The sequence below is a fragment of the Aspergillus nidulans genome, chromosome IV (genome assembly GCF_000011425.1).
Source record: "Aspergillus nidulans FGSC A4 chromosome IV".
Lineage (NCBI taxonomy): Eukaryota > Fungi > Ascomycota > Eurotiomycetes > Eurotiales > Aspergillaceae > Aspergillus > Aspergillus nidulans.
In genome coordinates, this window is record NC_066260.1 from 709,869 (window position 1) to 730,966 (window position 21,098).

The window sequence follows — 21,098 nt, forward strand, 5'->3', positions numbered from 1 at the left end:
CTTAATCAGTCCAGACCCAACTCTCGTCGACGAAGCATATTTTCAAGCTCTAATTTTTCAGCCTCTGCCTTCTCCTTTCGTATTCGAACTTGTTGAGCTTCTAGTTCAAGTTGTTGTCTTTGCAGCTCAAGGTTTTGAACCTGTAAATTCGCTGTAGCTGATCGCTGGAGGATAGGTGTTCTAAAATGTAGAACCTGGGGTCAGCGGAACTAATCCAGAACTAGTTTCAACAAGTAAGAATAGCATACTCTGAAGAAGACCTGGATGGTGACTGATGTGCTGGTGTATTATAACGAGAACTTTTTAGAAGTTAGAATCATCATGAACTAGTTTCGGACTAGTTTATAGTACGAACCTGCTTCCCCGTGATCTAGATCTTGAACCTCGACCACGGGAACTAGATCGGCGTGGAGGAATGAATCCTGAAGAACTCGCCCTAAAAAGAATACTATTATCTTCAACTGAAGATAGAACTAGCTCATTATCCTGAGCCAGGCGTTTTCGTTTCCGTGTGCCTGGGGTAACTAGTTAGTAACTAGTTTAAATAGGTGAAAAATAACTTGCCTTCACGCCTGATACTATTATAAAACCGGGTATCCATACTTGTGATCCGTGATAAATGACTAGTTCCATATTGATTTCGAGCAAGATATTGGTCAATATCACGCTGGTCAAGGATTCGGGAGCTAGAGATATCAGTTGCAATCATAACTAGTTGACAACTAGTTCTTACCTCAAGGTCGCTCCTAATAACGAGTCATAAGTTCCCATATAATATGACTTATAATGGCTTTGCTCCACTGCATTCGTAATATTCCTAATTTTCTCAAAATATTCTGGCTTTATCAGGCTACAGGCTTTATTTAAACCTGCAGCAATAACTGAATGCCGTTTATGCCTTGCCCACTCTGCAATTTTAGGGGTTTCGTGAGCTGTATAACAGTTAGAACTAGTTCCCAACTAGTTGGGTAAGATCCTTACCTTCTAATAATTCAATCAGGTGAAAGTATTCCTCTCGGGTTGAGCAAGTAAGAAGGCTTTCCATCCGACATCTAGCTGAAGAATGATAATCAGATAGATCTCCAGTCTGTTGAACTAGTTTAGAAATAGTTCTTAGAAAATGAACCCGGCATAAAATCAGAATATTCATAAGCTGCCATGTCCAGGGACGCTGAAGAGGATCAAGCTCTTGCAGGTAATGGCCAAGTCCTGTATACTAGTTAATAACTAGTCTATATAATAACTAGGGGCTGCTCTTACCTGACATCTGCTTTGCACACATATCTGTAATAATAGCCTTAAGTCCCCTATTATGTAGATAAAAGAATTGTGTTGTACATCCTTGGATATCAGCAATTAACTGGAAGACCCGTGTAAAGAGGAGTTTATAGCTAAATGCTGACTCATGATCCATGAAAACCCGAAGTAAAGTTATAACTGTAGTTGTTAGCTATGTAGAACTAGTCTATAACTAGTTCAGGTACTTACTCTTCCCATGCTGAGGTAAAAAGGTTGCAAAAATAACCTCATTAAAGTCCCCTTTAACTCGTTTATAAGACATATCAACTTCAAATGAATCAAGGGATCCAAGGAGCTGGATTTGCTTATTAAATCCACAAATAATCATGACAATATCATGGTCTGTATAGATTCTGCGAACATATTCCTAAGTATGATTAGCAGAGAACTAGTCATGAACTAGTTTACATACTCGATATTCTGGATGCCGATCCAACTCGCAGCGTACACCTGCAAGGCCACGGCCTTTAGGATATAGTAAAGCCTTTTCCTTTGCTATAATAGCTGCAAATCGGTCTTGATTTACAAAGCTATTATGGATTTGTGAAAGAGTCTGGCCATTATATTTTTGGCAAAACTGTTTCAGTGCCGGACTCCGTAGAAATAAACCTAAACTAGTTTAGCACATGCTCAACTAGTTGTGAACTAGCTGCACTTACTAGGGGTCAAGTCAGGACTCTGCATCTTTCGAATAAGGTCCAAAATCTCATCTAGTATAAGCTGCGGAGGCTTATTTGGAGGAGGAGGAGGATGTGAATGAATACCACGTGATACAAAGACTGTATAAGGGCATTCTGCAATATTTAATGGTATAAAGAAAGTAAATGTTGTACTGCATCTGAATTTGTTGATCTTTCCCGGCCCTTGCGGATGGTCAACACCTTACAAGGACTAGTTAGTAACTAGTTATTCAAAGATAGAATAGACAGGTCCTTACCACAGTTTGCTCTCCGAGTTGTTTGTTGATCAATCATTTCACAGGCTTCATTAGCTACCTCTAGCGGCCTTGAAAATAGATCTTCCAATAATGAAATGTCAAGGTTAGAAGCCCTGTGAGAAAGGCTATAGGTAAAATGCTGCTGAAATATATCTGATGAGGCATTGATACAAGCAATATAGTAATGGCTTGCTCCGGAGATATCCTGAACTAGTTCAGAACTAGTTTCCATAGGTTAGAAGCAAGGACACTTACAGGCTCAGAGTGTTTGCGAAGAACTGGTTTGCAACTAGTTTGCGATGCTAGGCATGCAACGCTATTTTGGAAGGACTTGCAGACTGAACGGTAGAGGCTGCTAGTAATTAGTTAGGGACTAGTTAGGGACTAGATATAGTTACCTATAGGTTGTACGAGTCTCTGGCCGCTCTCGCTGTGATATAATGTCCCTTCTTTTTTGGAAAATAGTATTGAACATCGCATCAGTAACCTCTTGGTGATTCATATCCAGTAAATCTGGATGTAAATATTCACAGGCTTTAATGCCTGTACATGTATAATGATATTTCTTGACACAGCACTGCAAAAATGTAGAAAAGATTGTACGTGGAGTTCCAGCAATTTTATGGGAATATTGAATCTAAACTAGTTAGTAACTAGTCCATCTGATAATGACGATTAGGTTTAATAGAACTAGTTCCGACCGAGCGGGAACTAGTTTACATTACTTACTGATGTGAGTGCACTGCGAATCTTTTCAGGCTGGCTTTGATGAAAATTAATCACATATGCATATCCTTGTGGATGAGTTTGTGGATATTCAGGCAAATGATTAGTATATTCAATTTTTTGTGCTGAGACTGGCGAAGGTGCTCCTGTTGTTAAAGGAACTGGCATAGGATCCTAGAACTAGTTAGAAACTGGTATACCCAAAATATATATTCCTACCTCCTTAACCTCTACCTCGGCCTGGTTTCGCTCATGTAAAATTCTATCATCATTTTCATGATATATTTCAGCTTCATTCTCATTCAAAGAATCACTCTCAGATGAGATTGATAAATTTATTAAGTCATTAATGACGGTTTGGTCGTTGAGGTAATTGTACTCGGTATCCATTGTAAACTAGTTCAAAACTAATTGGGAGAATCATAGGTTGTATCGAGGCTGGATTGGTGTAAAGTGATTACAGAGTGAAATATTTATTTTTTTGAGCGAGGTCGTCTGACCTCAACGATTTAGCGAAGTCACGTGAGCTAGCGGTCCACACCAAGGTCGCCTGAGGTTTTAGCGCGGTCGTTTGAGCTGTAACCTGGCATACATACTGTCCTATGGCATCGCCTGGCACTCACGACGAGGGGAAAACAGCACCCCCTACTGCTCTAATAACTGATCTCTCACACTTGGCTCATTGCTCATCCCCTCCTCCCCATGGAGGTGGATATCTCCCCCCAAGGCGGAGCCCGCCCGGCGACTCCGCGCCTGGGTGAAAACTCTGACCCCCCCTCAGGACCTACCACCCTGACTCCCCTACCCCGGAACTCCCTGAAGAGAAGGGCCTTATTTTTGCTGCAGAAGACTCCTAATACAGCTCCTGCTGCTATACCTTATATACCACAAGCCCTATTAATCTGTGATCAGGTCAGCATGGTAGTAGATAACCAGCTAATCCTCCTCAATGACTGGAAACTAGCAATGACCTCTCTAGCTAAAGTACTAGACCTAACTGTCTCCTCCCTACAAGGCTGTCCAAGAGACCTGGCACAGGGACTTGCAGCCAGATTTGTTACCCTTACAAAGCAAGACTCCCTGTAGCAGATTCCTCAGATGCCTGCAGTTACACCCCTACAACCACCCAGGCAGATAGAACAGCTAAATTAACCTCCTACTCCTGAAGCATCTAAAGGACCCCCAGGCAGGCAAACCTTGCAGTATACAACCTGGGCATATCTAACAGCTCCAAGAGCTGGCCAGGGGAACTAGCAAACTATTACCCCTAAACAGTATATGCAAGCCAAACAAACTATACAACAAAAGCTAAAGCAGTTAAATAAGACTGACTACTATATCTTCCTCTGCCTCCCAGCCTCCTCCAGCCTCCAGGCTATTAGACCACATGGCATCTAGGTCACCCTTGCTAGGAAGGTTCTGGACATGATTATACAGGTGCAAGTAATATTAACTGGGTATGTAATTACTATAACAGAATAGGGAAAGGCTTTCCTACTATTAGAGAAGGCAGCAAGCCTAGCTAGGGATAGATACTTTGAAATTCTAACAGAGTACTATCAGGTTATTGTCACAGGCTATGGCCTGGAGCTTGGTTGTCGGCCATGCCCTCAACCTAGTTCTAGATAAGGTTTCTGCAACATCAGTATACAGCCTCGGAATTGCAGCCTCGTAGCTTAGGAAAAGAGATCCGTCGGCATGTAGGTCCGGCGGTATACAGGTCCGGGAACTCAGAAGTCCTGACGTATGATCAGAAAAGGTTGATAAAGGGAGGAGGGAGATATCTGCGCTTTTATCTCTTGTTTCTTTTTCTTTCTCTAAGCTTGTGATACTCGTTTATACAGGACAGCCAGTTGAAAATAATACTGCCTACGCCCGTTACAGTTATTATCTCCCAGATCCCAAAACAACTCTGGTCCCTGGATAGATAGATAGATATAATAATTATAGATATTAGCATAGAAGCAGAGTATATTACTAGTATTAAGCTACTCATGACCAAGCTCTTAAAATACCTAGTAGAGAGGGACTCTATTACAGCAGTCATAGCCTTTCCAAAAAAGCTATAACACCCCCTGCAACTCTTTGGCTTGTCCGGCCTATCAAGACCCACCCACCCTAAGCAAAGGCCTTTGCAATACATGTGATGCTTCTACTTCTATAATACAAGGGCCTGCTGCTCTAGTAACTAATATATCTCCTGCAGATCCTTAAAACAGGATTATAACTACTATATACAGTATATTAACTACTGCAGCCTACATACAGCAGACTTTCTAAAATACCCAGCCAGACCCCATGTCTAGAAGAACATTATTACCTGCCTCTCAAAGGATGCTCTAGTTGCTATCTGCAAGGCTAGCCAGCTTATCTTCCAATAGGAGCAAAACAAAGCTAAAAGTTCTAAATAATAAATAAACAGTACCTAAACTACAAGCTAGCCTACAAGACAGCTCACCCAGGAGCTTTTAAACCAAAACCTGCCCTCCCCTGAACTATAAAAATACTATAAGCTAATATAGGAAGGGGGGGTGCTGTACATGACCTGCTACTCTTCTTTGAAGCAGATATTATCTCTTGTCCAAGAACCTTGGACAAATACAGCAAAATACCTAACCAAGACCTACCCATGATATCAGCTGTTCAGCCCCCCGACCTGATAGACTGCTAGGCCCAGAACTCTAATATATATATATAATAGGATCTCCTAGCCTATTCCTTCCTAGAACCTATTTCTCTAGATATTACTATAATCTATATAGCAGGCCTTACTATTATCAATATCTATTAGCCTCCTAATAATCTAGTTGCCCCTGCTGGTGCTGGCTTAATACCCTCTATACTTTCTATACTTCTAGGATATACTCTGCCAGAGAATACTATCCTAGTAGGAGACTTTAATATCTAGTACCTATTCTAGCAGCCAGATACTAAGTCTTATACTGTCATACCTGGTACAACAGGACTATTAGACTGGCTTGATACCTACAAGCTAGAACTTTGCCTTGAGCCAGGCACCCCCACCTATAGACCAAACATCCTAGACCTTGTCTTCTCTAACCTACTACTAAGGGCCCTAGTAGAAGACTATCTAAAGACTCCAAGTGACCATGCAATAATTAGAATAATACTGGAATAGAAAGAGCCCCTGCCTATATACAAGCTTAGCTCTACTAACTGGGAGAAAGCCAGAGTACTGGCAAGCCCGCCTGACCTAACCCTACTAATTAACCTACTAGCTGAGCAACTGGTCCAGATATCCTAACTTGCAATACAAGGTATATCAAGATATAATACTCATAGACTCCCCAGGACCCTATAGTAGACTCCAGAACTAATAGTTATACTATACCAAATAAGATAGTAATAAAATCCTGATTATAAACAGCTCTGGAAGGCTATTATACAGGCAAAGGCTGAATACTGGAAGTAGTAGATTGAACAAGCTACAGCACCTACAGATATATTTAAACTTGCTAAGTAGATTAGGCATCCAGACTAGCTTGCTGCCCCTCCCCTAAATATACAAGGGGCTCAGGTTACTACCCTACAGGGCAAAGCAAATGCCTTTCTTAGTCACCTCCTAGAGAAGGGGGCCCTGCTTCCAAATCAGATAGAAGAGGGACCCCCTAATAAGCCCCTGGGCCCCCTGTACCTGCCAACAAAAGAGCACTGCTAGGCTGCCCTCTGTGCCCTACCTGTCACAGGGCCAGGTCGTCGCGTGACCCCTATCCCTCAATTCCCACGTAACGCGGACGGGCGCCTTACCGGTGCCTATCCGCCAGTAGGAATATGAGGGATCGCCAGAGCCGTACCGGTCCGCCAGTAGGAATATGAGGGATCGCCAGAGCCGTACCGGTCCGCCAGTAGGAATTCAAGGGACGAGCCGTACTGGGATCAACCCATATATTGTTGCAGTGGGATGCGGTGGTATACGCAATCACCAATGCGTCACTGTAATGGTATTGCTTGGAGATGCCGAACTAACCACACTGGAGGTTATATGAAGGGCCTCCTGATGCCATGTACAGAGAGATCTCCAAGCAATCCTTTCAATATTCTTCAGTACCAATTGAGCTCCCTCCATTGGATAATTATCATTGATAGTCATCGCTTCGTTGTAGCTAGAGAACCCCGACGTTAGACCACGTCTTACACTACCCCCCTCTACCCCTGGGGAGGACAGGCTTGCTACTACTGCTTGGAGGGAGCTCTGGCCTGTCCTAGGAGATATAATCACACAACTATACTACAGGTATATAGAGGAAGGCTGCTTTCTACTAAGCCTGAAGTCAGCAAAGATAATAATATTACTAAAACTAGGGAAGAGGGACTATACCCAACTTAATGCCTGGCAGCTAATTAGCCTCCTCTCTACCCTAGGCAAAGGCCTAGAGTGCCTCCTAGCATAGTAGATAGCTGTAAGAGCAATTCAGGCAGATGTACTAGCCCCCTACTACTTCAGGGCCCTGCCAGGATACTCTGCTATTGACCTAGTCTAGGTTCTTGTTCACAGGGTAGAAGAGGCCTTCTAACAGGGAAAAGATACTTTACTACTCCTACTAGATATAAAAGGGGTATTTAATACTGTAATATACTAACAGCTCCTTTCTTACTTATACCTGTAAGGATAGTATAAAGGCTTACTCCAGCTACTTAAAGACTAGCTTACTGGCTGCTCTGTATCTGTTTATATTAAAGAAGGCACTATTATAGTACTAATTAAAGGAGGACTCCTCCAGGGATCCCCCCTATTCCTAATACTCTTTCTGCTATATACAGCAAGAATAGTCTCTATTTTAGAGGGCTCCTTCTGCTATACAGATAATATAGGTATATTATTAACTAGGAATACTCTGGAAGAGAGCTTATAATAACTAGTAAGGGCTTATAAATAAATTACTGCCCTAGGGACAGAGACAGGCCTCCCTTTCTTAATAGAGAAAATAGAGATATAATACTTCTCTAGAAAGTAGTAGCAGTATCTTCCTATAGTTACTCTACCTAGTATAGGAGAGATTATACTATTTCTATATATATATTGGTTAGGAGTTCTTCTGGATACAAAGCTTATTTTTAAAGCCTATATTAATTTAGTCCTCAGCTGCAGGAAACAACTCGCCCAGCACCTAAAGAGACTTAGTAATACCTAGTATAGCTATCTAGTAGCCTCCATGCAGGTAGTAGTTATATAGTATATTCTCCCAACAACTCTGTACAGTACAGAAGTCTTCTATACAGGCAAAAGATAAAAAAGGGTAGTTAACTCCCTGCTTTCTCTCTTCTGCACAGCAGTCCTAGCTATTATCCTAGCCTATAAGACTACCCCTACTACAGTACTTCTCTGTAAAGTAGACCTACTAGACCTAGAAGCTCTACTTAACAGCATCTTCTGGAGGGTAGTAGTAAGATATATAAGCCTTAATACTAAATACCTAATTGCCTAAATAGCTACAGAGACTACTATAGGCAGGCCTAAAACTAGGCTTAAAAGGATCCTATAGCTCCTCCTCAGCCCCCTACCAGAGCATGCTATAATAGAGCTGCCTCACCCTCTATTATACATACTCCTAACAGATAATAAAGACTATAGCCCTGCCCTATTATAGATATTAGTATACTTAGATAGCTTACAAACTAGCCAAGGGGCAGGATTTAGCTATATAGTCTACTTTGGCCTTATTCTGGTAACTAAGGGATATGGCCCTGCAGGCCCCAGGACAGAGGTCTATAATATAGAAATTATAGGTACTGTAGAAGGCCTACACGCAGCCCTGGGACAACTATATATAGGTTATTTTATATAGCTAGTTATCCTCCTAGATAACCTAGCAGCAGCCTCCCTGCTAGCAAGCTATAGGCCTACTCTGTATAGGCATAGACTATCAGAGTCCTTTAGCCAGCTTACTACCTAGTAGTTGGAAGCTCTCTTAATCCTAACTAGGCTATAGAAGCCCCTTCAAGTCTGCTGGATCCCAGGCTATTCTGGGATTACTAGGAACAAGCTGGTAGACAAGCTTGCAAAGCTTGGGTCCTCTATATATAGCCCTAATATCCCCCTATCTCCTGCATACCTACAACAGGAGATAAAATAGTAGCTTTGTATAGAGATATATACAGTATATGCTAGTAAGGCACTACAAGCCTACAAGACCCTGGATATTAGACCCTATACAAAGGAAAGCCACACCCGTGAGTACAAGCTTCCCTGTTAGGTACTTGGCTGACTTGTTACTGCCTGTACAGGCTACAGAGACTTTATGGTATACTACCAGTGCTTTAACTACTTAGACTACCTGGAAAGCTGCTCTTGTGGTAGGACCAAGACCCCAGTATACTTCTTCTTCTGCCTATATACTAGAAAGTACTGGAAAGATAGATAGAGATATATAAGAGACAGCCTGTTAAAAATAATAGACTAGCTCTTAAGTATAGCTGCCAGGGCTAAAGAATTCAGCTATATTATACAAGAATTATCCTTCTTCAAGGATATATGCCTGAACTGGGCCTGCCAGAGTGCTTGATAGTATGATAGTCCACACATCTACCTGGATAAAGGGTCCGGCCCCTCCCCCCAATCTATAGGTAGTCAAAACAGGCATCTGCCCTCAAAGACCTGGCCAGGGTAGTACCAGGTGCTTCTTCTACTTATTTCTAATATATATTGTCCATAGTTGCTGCTTTAAACCTGTATCTAGCTAGTTCCTAGGCAGTTCTGTTTAGTAGCACGTCCAGATGCCCCCTGGGAGGCCGCAGATCACGTGGGCCCCGTGATCCGCCGAGTGACGTTAAATAATAAAACGAAACGAAACGAAACGAAACAAACCAAACCAAACCTATGGCATCGCCTGCCCCTAACTTAGGGATCGAGCTCGCTTAGTCATTATTTAGTAAGCTGTGTATAGATAGGCGGCCACGTTGGCCATCCAGTAATGACAATTGTCCGTCCCTTCCACAAGTCTCGATTCTGGGGACGTCGTTTGTATATGTGGAAGCGAGGTAGGTATATTGAGAGAGTGAAGAACCATTGAAAGATCTTTTAGTTGTAGCAGAATTGAGCTCGATATTACGGTTCCTATAATAACCATTAATATGCATAATTGTCGTTAAGCTTACTCCTCAGGCTGACAGGGTCATCCTTGCTAGTGTGGGGCGCGTTCTACTTTCAGGACAAATTCAGGACAAAGTCTACTCTACAGAGTCTGAAGGCTGGCTCAAGTGCACCACCTTCCCAGATCAGATACTTCTTTTCATTCAATACATTGCATGTGCCCGCTGGTCACTTGCCACACTAGCTTCGCCGTTGCCAGATTCAGTACGTATGCCCAAACCCCAACATTTTGTGTTTTACTCACCCTTCGTCTGCCTCCTACTTACCAGTAAATGGGACGACAAGACGACATTGCCTGCCAGTGTAGAGTCAGTGTGCTGTGGCCAAATGTCCCGTTTGATATAGGGAACGATGTGTCGACTACCAACATCCTTCCACCTTCGTTTCTTTAATCAGGCGTATTTGCTCTGAAAAAAAATGCATGTTTTTTCCAGTGAGCCTGGTTCGCACATGGGTGCCCTACCCCTGATCTTCTTTTACTTGCATCTCACGCTTGGTTGGTGTTTTCTGGAATAAAGTCCAAGCGAGTACCCAAAGAGCCGTTAGTTTGTCTTGGGGATATCATCAATCACGGTTCAACAAGCTTGCCCAATCGCCTAGCGACGGCTTTTGGGCCAACCCTTTTGCTTCTTGCACTCCTTCAAGATATGATAGCCCCTAAACTCGTGCCTTCTGAGGATGCGACAACGCGCGGGAAGCGGTTGGTTTGACGATGAAGGAATTGAAGGCAATCCACGTAATCTAGGTGCTCGAGCAGCCGAGGCCGCCGGCTAAGATTCTTCGCTACGCTGAGAACCGCGGTTGTTCTGTAAGACCTTGTAGCTTCTCGATAAAGATCAGCAAGTATGTGAAGAAAAAAAAAAAAAACCTCGACGGGTGTTCGGTCAGGTCGGGTCTGCCGTGCTGTATTTGATTAAGAATGGTATATGCCATTTGGCATTGGATCAGGACATCTTGAGCGTTTAGCATGCAATTGAGGTGGTGTCGAGCTGGTATAGGAGTCTGTACATTGCTCGGCAGTCGGCAGGCTAACGTATCCGCCAGACTCCGAGAACGGGAAATTGACCCCGCCTGCTTATCAATCACCTTATCGGTCAACGACATCATAGCGCGGGCGTTATTCTTTAACGCAGCGTCTTCCTACTCTTCTCGGTCACCAAATTGGACTGCTTGACAATATCTCGACACAATTGACATCTCCAAGGATTATGCCCTCTCAGAAAACCATGCGGGCAGTTGGTACGTCCCCCTCCCTTCCCACCTCCGCTATCACCAGACTTACGCCCCGCTCCTTCAGCCATAAAGGGCGGCAAAGGTCCCGCCGACGCTCTCTACATCGACAACATCCCCGTTCCCGAGTATGGTCCCTCGCAGGCCCTTGTCAAAGTCAAAGCATTCGGTCTGAACCGCATGGATCTTCTCCAGCGCGAAGGCCAGTACCCGGTTCCCCCTCAAGCCCCCGCAACCCTGGGCGTCGAATTCTCCGGGACAATCGCGGAGCTCGGTGACGGCGCAACGGAAGATTTCAAGGTTGGTGATGAGGTCTTTGGCTTGGCGTATGGTGGTGCCTACGCAGAGTATATTGCCGTTGCGACGGGGATGCTTATTCATAAGCCGAAAGAGCTGTCATGGGAGGAGGCTGCGGGTATTCCTGAGGTACTTATCAATCTGCGCGCCTACGCTGTCTAGGACTTTTCGCACCGTGAATTAGGTACTGACAATGTGTTAAGACATGGATTACGGCAACGCAAGCTCTGCACCTCGTTGGCGCCTTCAAACCCGGGAACTCGGTCCTCTGGCACGCAGGCGCCTCCTCCGTCTCAATAGCTGGAATCCAGCTCGCCAAAGCCGCCGGTGCATCCGCAATCTACGTCACAGCGGGCTCCGACGAAAAGATCTCCTTCTGTGTGAACCAGCTCGGCGCGACAGCGGGCTTCAACTACCGGACTCAAAACTGGGCCGAGGAACTTTCTAAAGCCACAAATGGCCGCGGTGTCGATGTCATTGTCGACTACATTGGTGCGGGCTATTTCCAGGATAACCTAAAGAGCGCGGCACTGGATGGCCGGATTGTGAACCTTGCGTTCTTGGGTGGAATCAAGGTTGAGAATGTGGATATCTCGTACTTCTTGAGGAAGAGAATCCGCTATGAGGGAAGTACGTTGAGGAGTCGGGACGAAGAGTATCAAAGGAAGTTGAGAAATATGCTTGTTGACAATGCGCTGGAGAAGTTGCGGAATAAAGAATTCAAGGTGTTTGTTGAGAAGGTGTTTAAGTTTGATGATGTGGTTGAGGCGCATAAGTTGATGGAGAGTAACCAAACTAAGGGGAAGATTATTTGTACCATTTAGTTAGACCCCTATTATATACAAATATTATATATATATATTTCATAACACTACGTCTTGGAAAACGGGTAAAGTTGGAGTCATCTATATTTTATATTCATCATATATACATCTCATAAGTGACCAGCACCATCCATAATCCATCTAAACGATAACCTTGTGCTTGGCAGGCTTCTCGTCCTCCTCGCCGAAGATGTTAATGTTCCAGCGAGGCTTGTTAGCCACGTAAGGTGTGTTGTAGCGGCGGCGCTCCTCGCCAAGCTTGGAGACCTTGGCGAGCTCCTCCTTGGTGAGCTCGACCTCTTGGAAGTTCTCGGCAATGCGCGAGGCAGTGACGGACTTGGGAATGACCGAGTGGCCTCCCTCCTGGGACCAGTTGAGGATGACCTGGGCGGGGGTGACGGTCTTGCCGAGGCGCTTGGAGGCCTCTTCGGCGACGGCCTTGACTTCGGGGTGGGCGACGAGGAGAGGGATGTTGAACATGTTGTTACCGAAGGCCTAGTTTTTTCATTAGTTTAGGCTGCAAGCGGCGTACAACGCTTCAGGGACGTACTGAGTAAGCAGTGATGTGGATGTTCTTCTTAGCGGCGTACTCGATCAGGTCGTTGCTCTGGAGAACGGGGTGACGCTCGATCTGGTTGGCGGCAGGGACGACACCGGTGGCGTTGATGATCGCCTCGAGGTGCTCGACAGTGTGGTTGGAGACACCAATGGCGCGGGCTTTCTCCTTGGGGAGCTTGGTCATGGCCTTCCAGGTGTCAACAATAGAGATGCTGTCATCGATCAGGACGTCACCGTCGGGGTGGTCACTGCTCTCGTCCAAGGGGAAGTAGTTGTCACCGGTCTTGAAGGCGACGGGCCAGTGGACGAGGTACAAGTCGAGGTAGTCGAGCTCGAGCTCCGCAAGGCAGTCGTCCAGAGCCTTCTCAACAACGGCGGGGTCGTGCTGGGTGTTCCAGAGCTTGGATGTCTGCAAGCGAACTGTTAGTCTAATGGCCCAACGAGCTGCTCTGGGTACAAAAATTGACGTACGATGAAAATATCCTCACGCTTGAGGCCAGGGATGTCCTTGTAGGCGCGCTTGATGCCCTCGGCGACCTCGCGCTGGTTCTGGTAGATAGTAGCCAGGTCAAGGTGGCGGTAGCCGACCTTGAGGGCCTGGTAGACCGCTTCGCCGACCTGGCCGGGGGCGGACTGCCAGGTACCGAATCCCAGCTGACTGTGTCATGTTAGCCATTACCAAAACCGCCATATCGAGGATTCGAGGATACGTACGGGATCTGGGCACCGGTGTTAAGCGTAACCTTCTTGCCGAGAGACATTGTGTTTGTGAATGGATTATGGTGGATGGATGACTGGAGGGAATGAGAGGAATCAATAATGCAGAGAGATGTAGGAGAGAAATTGGGAGGGAGAGAAGGGGAATAATAAAAGGCTGCGCAGTTCCGGTGGGGTTAACATTACCTTGGAAGCCATCGATGCCACCGTGGACGCCGGACAGTCCTCGATCCAGGTCGAATCCTCGTTGCGTCTCGATCTTCCCCGCCAACCGCTGCCGTACCCCTCGGCGGGGCTCACCTGATGGCATCATAGGTAACAGCACTTTACCCCTCAACCATCCCGTTACAATCTCAATTATCCTTCCCAACATTCAGCGTCTCTGTCAGTATTATTCTCTTGCACCCTTCAATGAACCTCTACTGACCCTCAACAGTCTATCTAGGTACTTTCCGGTCTTCCTATGATGTCAATCGGTAGACACCACTCCGCGGGGAAACAAATATCCTTCCCGATGGGGAAATTCTCCACCAATATCCCGCACGGATAATTGTGTCCTGCTCGGCGTCCAATCAATCCTTCGGTCTCTCGCTCGGAGTTATCCCGGGTCTTCTGTACAGGCGGTTAAATTGGTCGATTTCGGTCTCTCTCTGCGCTTGCACCTTCTGAGCCTGTGATGGCGATTCGGTTGATTTCCATTGCTCTCGACCCGAATCGCGACATCCCACCCCGCGCCCACCCACCATCCCGGGGCAACTCCAAGCTGCCGCCGAAGAAGATTCAGGAAGGTTTGTCGAGAGCCATTCGACCTACACTGAAACGAGATTGTTAAGCTCAGTGCAAATACGGCGCCGTCGTAGGTCTTTCACGTGGCCATGCCTCCCACTTGCCATTAGTGACAAAGGCACACGAGATTGGTCCTTTGCACCGTCACGCTAATCGGGTCGGCAGTGGTGGGTTACATTCTTGATCACTGACGCTCGGTCGATCTTGCCGTCGGCATTGGGAGTAGTCCCTCCTGGTTTTTGGTACAAGTAGTCCGATGTTGTTCGGTTCATATGCAAGACCCATTACGCTATGTACCACTTTTGTAATCGCGGTAGCCAATCACCCAGCGAGAAACTTTCGTTTGCCAGCTGCCTCAGGCTTCAGTTCAGTCTTGATATATTCCCAGCACTGGGGAAAAGGACGGTCGCTATCTCCACGTTCTTCTAGTATACTTTAGCCGCGGCCTCCCCTTTACAACATCAGAGCCATATCAGCTACTATATTACCCGATCAAGGGCGTTGTGCGGCTATCCTGTTTAGGACGTTAAAATGGGCCCTCATGATCAAGCAATCTCAGAAGAAGCTGAGGAGCTGGAGGAGCTGGAGGAGCTGGAGAATTGGCTCTCGATACTTACATTGAAGTCGGCTCTGCTGGGTACCATATTGCTTAGACTGAATTGAGTCTGGGTGATGATAAGGTTAGATCAAACTACTCTGATTCACATGCACGGTCTGTCTTCAGAACTGCGTCGCTTTTCTCTTCCCCTGCCCGACAATAAGACTGCATAGCCCTTGACCTGAATTGCTCGTAGGTGGGAAGCAAGACTTCAGGAGTCGGTTGAGTGTCATTGCGCGGGTAGTCAAAGAGAACTAGATGCCATGAGGGTGACGCCGACTACTTCGCGTTCAGATGGCTCGTCATCCGGCGCGGAAGCCTTACAAGATGCCAGCGGGCATAGAGGACATCCCAAGCTCCTGATCTCCTGAGTCGTCCTGTTTGAGTGGTTTATGGCTGTTCTCGCTCATCCCAGTTGCAAATCATGCGAAGCCTTAAGTTCTGACCAGCTGAATGGGGTCAGATACCGGATTATAGCAGTATCTTACAATCTGGTCAGCCACGACCCTATGTCAAAGACTCGAAGAAAGGCGGTATTGACACCATAAATCTTCCCTTCCCAAAGCCTTGGCTAGTGCTATACGAACAGGGTATGCTCAAGCGCGTGGCTAGAGAGTAGCATTATGCTGACGATGTTGCTGTATTTGTTTGGCACATTCCTGATCAGCTCGCACAGCCAGCGAGTCAGTTGCCAGTTTGGTGAGGCGAGAACAACTTACTTAGATCCCTCCTTGTCAGTTCTCACCATAAGCTTTCAGAATGTTCACCTACGACTTCAAGTATCTAGCCAACATGGACGGATGCCAGTACGAATGCAAGAATAATGCTGGAGTATCGTTCGTTGTAGAAATGGCTTTGTGAGGGTACTGCCAACCTTCACTATCCAGCTCAAAACCACTGTATGAGCAACTATGTCCGTAACGCCATACTTTCCCAGTACGATCTAGAGTGAGCCGGAGTACCCATGGTGCGTACAAAACCTTGTTATGCTTCTAGTTAATACAAAAACTTAGCTGAATGAGGACATTAGTTCTATGTTCGCAGGTCTACTCGAGGTCAACATATTAGTACTGATAAATGAGTGCAGTGGCTTATAGCATCTCCTCTATTCAATCGCATAGCAAAAGTGTGTCTAGTTTAAGAGACTCAGCAAACCGAGCATCACTTAATCATAATCACTTGATTGTAATAACTTAGTTATGAAATGGCATCTAGAAGAGACAACAGGGTATATCGCGTATGCTGGATTTTAAGAGCCTAGCTTTTCTATTCGAGCACGGTCAAAATATATATAGGAACCCACAGAGCACAAGTACAACACTGGAATCTAAGCTCAATCCTTGAACAAGCCACCAAACCACTAATCACCAATCAGATGCAGGGCTGGTCAATATCGCCATGTGTCATTTTCTTGACACCTTCGGTATCTTCATCGCATTGCGTAGCCCCAATTTTCTATAAAACCGAACAGGAAAGTGAGCACGTGCCGGGCATTGTCAGGCTAATTTTAAAGCCGATAATTGTTATAAGGAAAAACAGAAAGACGGAATTAATCAGCCCGTCTAATTTGAATTCCGCAAGTTAAAATCCATTCAATGCTGGCTTTGCTGTGCCTTGAAACAGTGTGATACCGTTCCCGAACATTATGCTAACCAACAATGCTGGTGAATCATCTGTTGTCTTGTGGTTATGCACTCATTGGGACTCATGCTGGAATGTTGCGGTCTATACACAGTGCTCACACCTCTAAATACTAAGTCAGTAGATGATACATCGTATTAAGCTGTAAATAAGGAATATCCAATGTTTATCTGTTGCCCATTTGAAGAAGTTATTGTTCTAAATATAAAGAATGAGATTGAGCGCCCAGAGCCGAGACACACTATTCCATGAAAGTTTAAGCGCAAGACGCTGAGCCAATAATCGCTCTTATACTATGCGCCACAGAGAAAAGGAAAGTGCTTTCATTGGCTCTCAGCCGCCAAGCGCTCGCCGTTCGCCCCTATTATTGCTCCATCCCTGCCGAGCGTCAGAGATGCGCGTTCCAGCTGGCTGCTTACGTACGAGCGGCGCTGCCCAGCAGGCCAGGCGTGAAAGGTGGAACTCCCAAATGGGTTAGTGACACAGCGACCTGGACCTCGACTTCAGCCAATTTCATCCTCCCTCCATGTATCATTTATTCTCGTAAGGTCTTCTTCACAGACTCCATCCGGTCATTTTTCGCCAGTTCTCTTCTTTGCCGTCCATTGCGCCCGCCTCTCTGATCCGCGGAGAGGTTCGTCCTGATGGCCAAGCGGCGACTCTTCCGTTGGCCAGCCCCCCGGACCACTGGCTTGACGTTCCTCGCTCTGCTGCTGAGCAGTCTCACATTATTCCTATATGGCGGAGGGTCATTTCCCATGACGCCAGCTCAGCGAGGTTCGTCTTTACAGAGTGCGCAGTCAGTCGACAGTACTGACGGCGTCATCGCAGCGCAAGAATCGCTTCACGACCAGGTCATCCGTGAACTCGCCGAAATCACATCGGCATACAGCAATACAAGTCGAGTCGGGCTCGTGCTAGCAGCTACACAATCTGAGGATTTGCAGTGGCTTCTCGATTATTGCAGGGAGCGGTTCGTCTACCCCTAGGATCCCAAGCCCAACAGCGAAGGACTGACTTGTGTTACTGTTTCACAGCGGCCCCGATACGATCCCTTTCATCTACAGCACCGACGAGAAACCTGACCCACGCCTCCTCCTTCCACGCACAACCCGCGGCCGCGAAGCAACCGCCTACCTGTCCTTTATCGTGGATCACTACGATAAACTACCGCCGTACTCGCTCTTCATCCACTCTAACATTAACCAATGGCACAACGACCTTTTTGGCCCCTACACCAGCAACGCCCTGCGAAATCTCCGTCTCGAGGCCGTGGATGCAATGGGATACGTCAATCTGCGCTGCCAGCATGACCCTGGGTGTCCGACGAGCGTGCACCCGTGGAGCCCCACGCAGATCGATATCGAAAAGAACGATATCCGCGCATTTTTCCCGGAGGTATACCAAACGATCTTCAATGTTCCTTCTGACCAGGTACCCGAGCATATTGGGAATGTATGCTGCGGGCAGTTTGCCGTAAGCCGCGAGCGCATCCTGCAGCGACCAAGGCATGACTACGAGCGGATGTTGAAGTGGGCGGCGGAGACAGAGCGCACAGACAGTTTTGGGGTTGGCTGGGTATACGAGAAGATCTGGCACATTATCTTTGGGATGGAAGTTATTTAGTATGTCCCGTTCGCATTCTGTTCCAATCCACTTGCTAACCAGCTCGATTGCAGCTGTCCCCGCTACGAGCAATGCCGCTGCGACGTTTACGGGTGGTGCGGCCCACTGGCAGACACAGGCGAGACACTGCAGGCAGTGCGCGCCCCAGCTCCGGCCTCATAAAATCTACCTACGTAATATAGACGACTGACGGAACCCCTTTTACTCCTTCACTTCCTTTTGCTTTCTGAATAATTCAAATTCCCACCTGCTTTTTTTATCCCCTTTGCGTCGACTTGACCTACGTTTGTATATTAAGTACCTATCACGAGTGAGTCCGGACGCATACGCTGCATTACATTGAAACGGTGTCTGGCGAGTTCGGAATGAAAGAATGAGAATGTGCATGACTTGGATAGTGTTCGTGGTGGTTATACCCCTTGCCTTTACCTTATTTCTTCACTTGGGTAGATAGCTTGTTTAGCTTAGATAGGACACGACAGATTGGACATTGATCTTCATTTTCATTGGCTCGTCATGCTATTCCTTCTACTGTTTGGCATCCACCTCAGGCTCCCCATTTATAGCCCTCTGATGTCTCGCCCCATCGAACCCCCCATCCAGCTCAAACACTTTTCCTTCCTCAAGAACCCTTTCTGACCTCTTTTCTTCCCTGGCCGGTACCGCAACCCCCGAAACCTCATGAACATTCTCACTATCCAGCATTGGGACATCAGATTCGGATGGCTGACGTGCTGGACGCGGAGGCGGTCGCCCTGCAGAAGGCGTGGTGGTGAAGAAGAAGAGCGCATCGCCTCCGTCGCTCGGTCTACTGCCTGGAGGATTCGAAGACCCGTTAGTTCCTGGTATTAGTGCTGTTGGAAGAGGCAATGAGGACCGATTCGATGTGCCAGCTGTTAAGGAGGAGGGAAACGTTGACGATGGATGATAGGTACTTGGTGAGGACATGGACGTTGTGGCGATTGAGACAGGGCGGCGTGGTATCGATCCTCCTCCTGCTCCCCCTGCTGCTGCTGACACCGGCGCAGAGCCCTCCCTTGGACTCGTGCTCAGGCTTGTGTTGTGGTTGAGGCCTTTTTCCTCGCCCTTCGACTTCGCCATGACGGCAGCCGCTGCACCACTTGAGAAACCCCCGCCAATGACAGCAGCATTAGCGCCGTGAATCACAGGGTTCTTCCGCTGCCTGCGGAGAAGCAGCCAAATGAGAATGAGAATTATGAGCACGCCGACGACCACGCCGACAACGATACCTGCTATTGCGCCGCCGCCGAGGCCCGAGCCGGCGCTGGAGTCTGTCGCCTCATCTGTAGAGGTTGATGTAGATGTCGGCGAGGCACTCGTAGTAGCGCAGGTATACGAGCCCCGAAAGACCTCGCCCTCAGCTTCTTCCGAACCAGCCTGATTCAATGCGTCGATGCCCGCACATCCAGCCGAACCTGTGGAAACGATCTCCGATTCCCCGCCAACGCGTTCAAGTTCTTCGAAGGAAAATCTGCGGCAAGTATCAGCAACCAAACTTACAGAGCCGCAGAGATAGCAGAAAGAGACCCGACTACCTGTTAAACTCTCCAGCCAGATGCATACCTCCCCGGACTACCTCCAAACTATTCATCACGAGATCCGCCAGCGCATTGTTCCCCTTCACCTCTAGATCCCCGGCTATACTGGACAAACTACCTAGACTCAGACGATTAAGTTGCTCGTTCCCTGTGACAGTGACTGAGCCGCCGACATCCTCGATATCAGGTATAGAAATACCGACGAGATCCGTGGACTCGATGATCAGGTCCTCGCTGATGCGCTCCAGTCCGTCGAGGGCTAGGGTCCCTGATGCGGAGGGAGCGATTGTCACGCTGCCGCTTATGCTGCTGCATTTGTCGAATGCTGAATCTGCGGATGCTTGTGAGGATATTGTTATAGAGGCACCTGAAAACGTGGTTGTTAGTTGGGTCATTGAAGGAGAAGGTAGGATTAGACGGCTGTACAGGATTGGGCTGAGACAGGCAGGGAGCCCGTAAGCGCGCAGAGAACGAGTAGGGATAGCATTAGCATGGCATGGGGAGACTGTCAAAGAAATGCATCATGAGCTCAGAACAAGATGCGATGCCTGAGGGGCTTGTTTTAATCTGAATTCACTGCAGTCGACGAGACTAGGACTTTAGCTTGCTTGGCTGCACTTGGACATTGCTGATCTGTTCTTGTATTCTCCAGAAACTAATCTCGCATGAAATTCTAACCTACTACTCAAGCTTCCAGCTGACTGGCTACTGAGAAGGCGTGCATAGGACCAGAGCCCACTCCAAAGGCCGACTGTCTAGGGCTACGGTTGTGGAACAGCGGTGCCTGATGGGACTGAGGAGCTTTGATGTAAAGATCAACACCCGCACTGCCTCGCTGGTTGACCCACCTATCTCTGCATCTGCCACTCTTATTCCATAGTCCTGCTTAGGGACCAATCGTACTCCCACGGGTAAAGCGTAGTCCAGTTGCGATTGAGTCGCGACCTTCCCAATCCGATCTATTCTTGTCGAGACGGAACCCCAATTGCAACTCCGCACGGGTGCATTAAACCAGGCAACATCATTTCTGGGCTCGGTCCTCGAGTCTACTAGTATTGGTCACCCTACTCCTAGAGTGCAGGTGATAGTCCTGTAGACAATGTCACTGTGGTGGTCCGCTGCCGCTTCGCCGGTTCAGGACTGTGGCTTAGCCATCCAATGTCTAAGTCTGGAACTAGAGGTTAACAAC

General features: G+C 47.0%; 5 protein-coding genes across 5 annotated transcripts, besides 1 other annotated feature; 2 read left to right on the forward strand and 3 right to left on the reverse strand.

The window, feature by feature from the left end:
* Positions 1 to 21,098: part of a sequence feature (contig 1.122 1..214949(-1)) that runs on past both edges of the window.
* On the reverse strand, positions 6 to 3,352 carry ANIA_07195 (uncharacterized protein; the record flags this gene model as incomplete). The annotated part of the gene is made up of 18 exons (XM_659707.1): positions 6 to 164; positions 249 to 271; positions 356 to 436; positions 604 to 686; positions 734 to 746; positions 870 to 932; positions 982 to 1,087; positions 1,127 to 1,209; positions 1,261 to 1,284; positions 1,339 to 1,437; positions 1,489 to 1,666; positions 1,712 to 1,908; positions 1,959 to 2,078; positions 2,186 to 2,201; positions 2,492 to 2,588; positions 2,635 to 2,749; positions 2,966 to 2,978; positions 3,182 to 3,352. The coding sequence occupies 18 exons, from the start codon at positions 3,350 to 3,352 to the stop codon at positions 6 to 8; spliced, it is 1,641 nt and encodes a 546-aa protein (XP_664799.1).
* Positions 11,252 to 12,424, forward strand: ANIA_07194 (NAD(P)H-quinone oxidoreductase; the record flags this gene model as incomplete). Its single annotated transcript, XM_659706.2, has 3 exons — positions 11,252 to 11,312; positions 11,371 to 11,729; positions 11,804 to 12,424. Exons 1-3 carry the CDS (start codon positions 11,282 to 11,284, stop codon positions 12,422 to 12,424), a joined length of 1,011 nt encoding a protein of 336 aa, XP_664798.2. The 5' UTR covers positions 11,252 to 11,281.
* Positions 12,503 to 13,800, reverse strand: akr1 (putative aldehyde reductase (AKR1)). Its single transcript, XM_659705.2, has 4 exons — positions 13,697 to 13,800; positions 13,454 to 13,640; positions 12,975 to 13,391; positions 12,503 to 12,919 (listed from the first exon to the last, which is right to left on the reverse strand). Exons 1-4 carry the CDS (start codon positions 13,741 to 13,743, stop codon positions 12,566 to 12,568), a joined length of 1,005 nt encoding a protein of 334 aa, XP_664797.1. The 5' UTR covers positions 13,744 to 13,800; the 3' UTR covers positions 12,503 to 12,565.
* Positions 17,369 to 18,512, forward strand: ANIA_07192 (DUF3431 domain-containing protein; the record flags this gene model as incomplete). The annotated part of the gene is made up of 3 exons (XM_659704.1): positions 17,369 to 17,697; positions 17,762 to 18,349; positions 18,404 to 18,512. The coding sequence occupies 3 exons, from the start codon at positions 17,369 to 17,371 to the stop codon at positions 18,510 to 18,512; spliced, it is 1,026 nt and encodes a 341-aa protein (XP_664796.1).
* Positions 18,879 to 20,304, reverse strand: ANIA_07191 (putative GPI-anchored cell wall protein Pst1; the record flags this gene model as incomplete). Its single annotated transcript, XM_659703.1, has 3 exons — positions 18,879 to 19,842; positions 19,872 to 19,902; positions 19,935 to 20,304. 3 exons carry the CDS (start codon positions 20,302 to 20,304, stop codon positions 18,879 to 18,881), a joined length of 1,365 nt encoding a protein of 454 aa, XP_664795.1.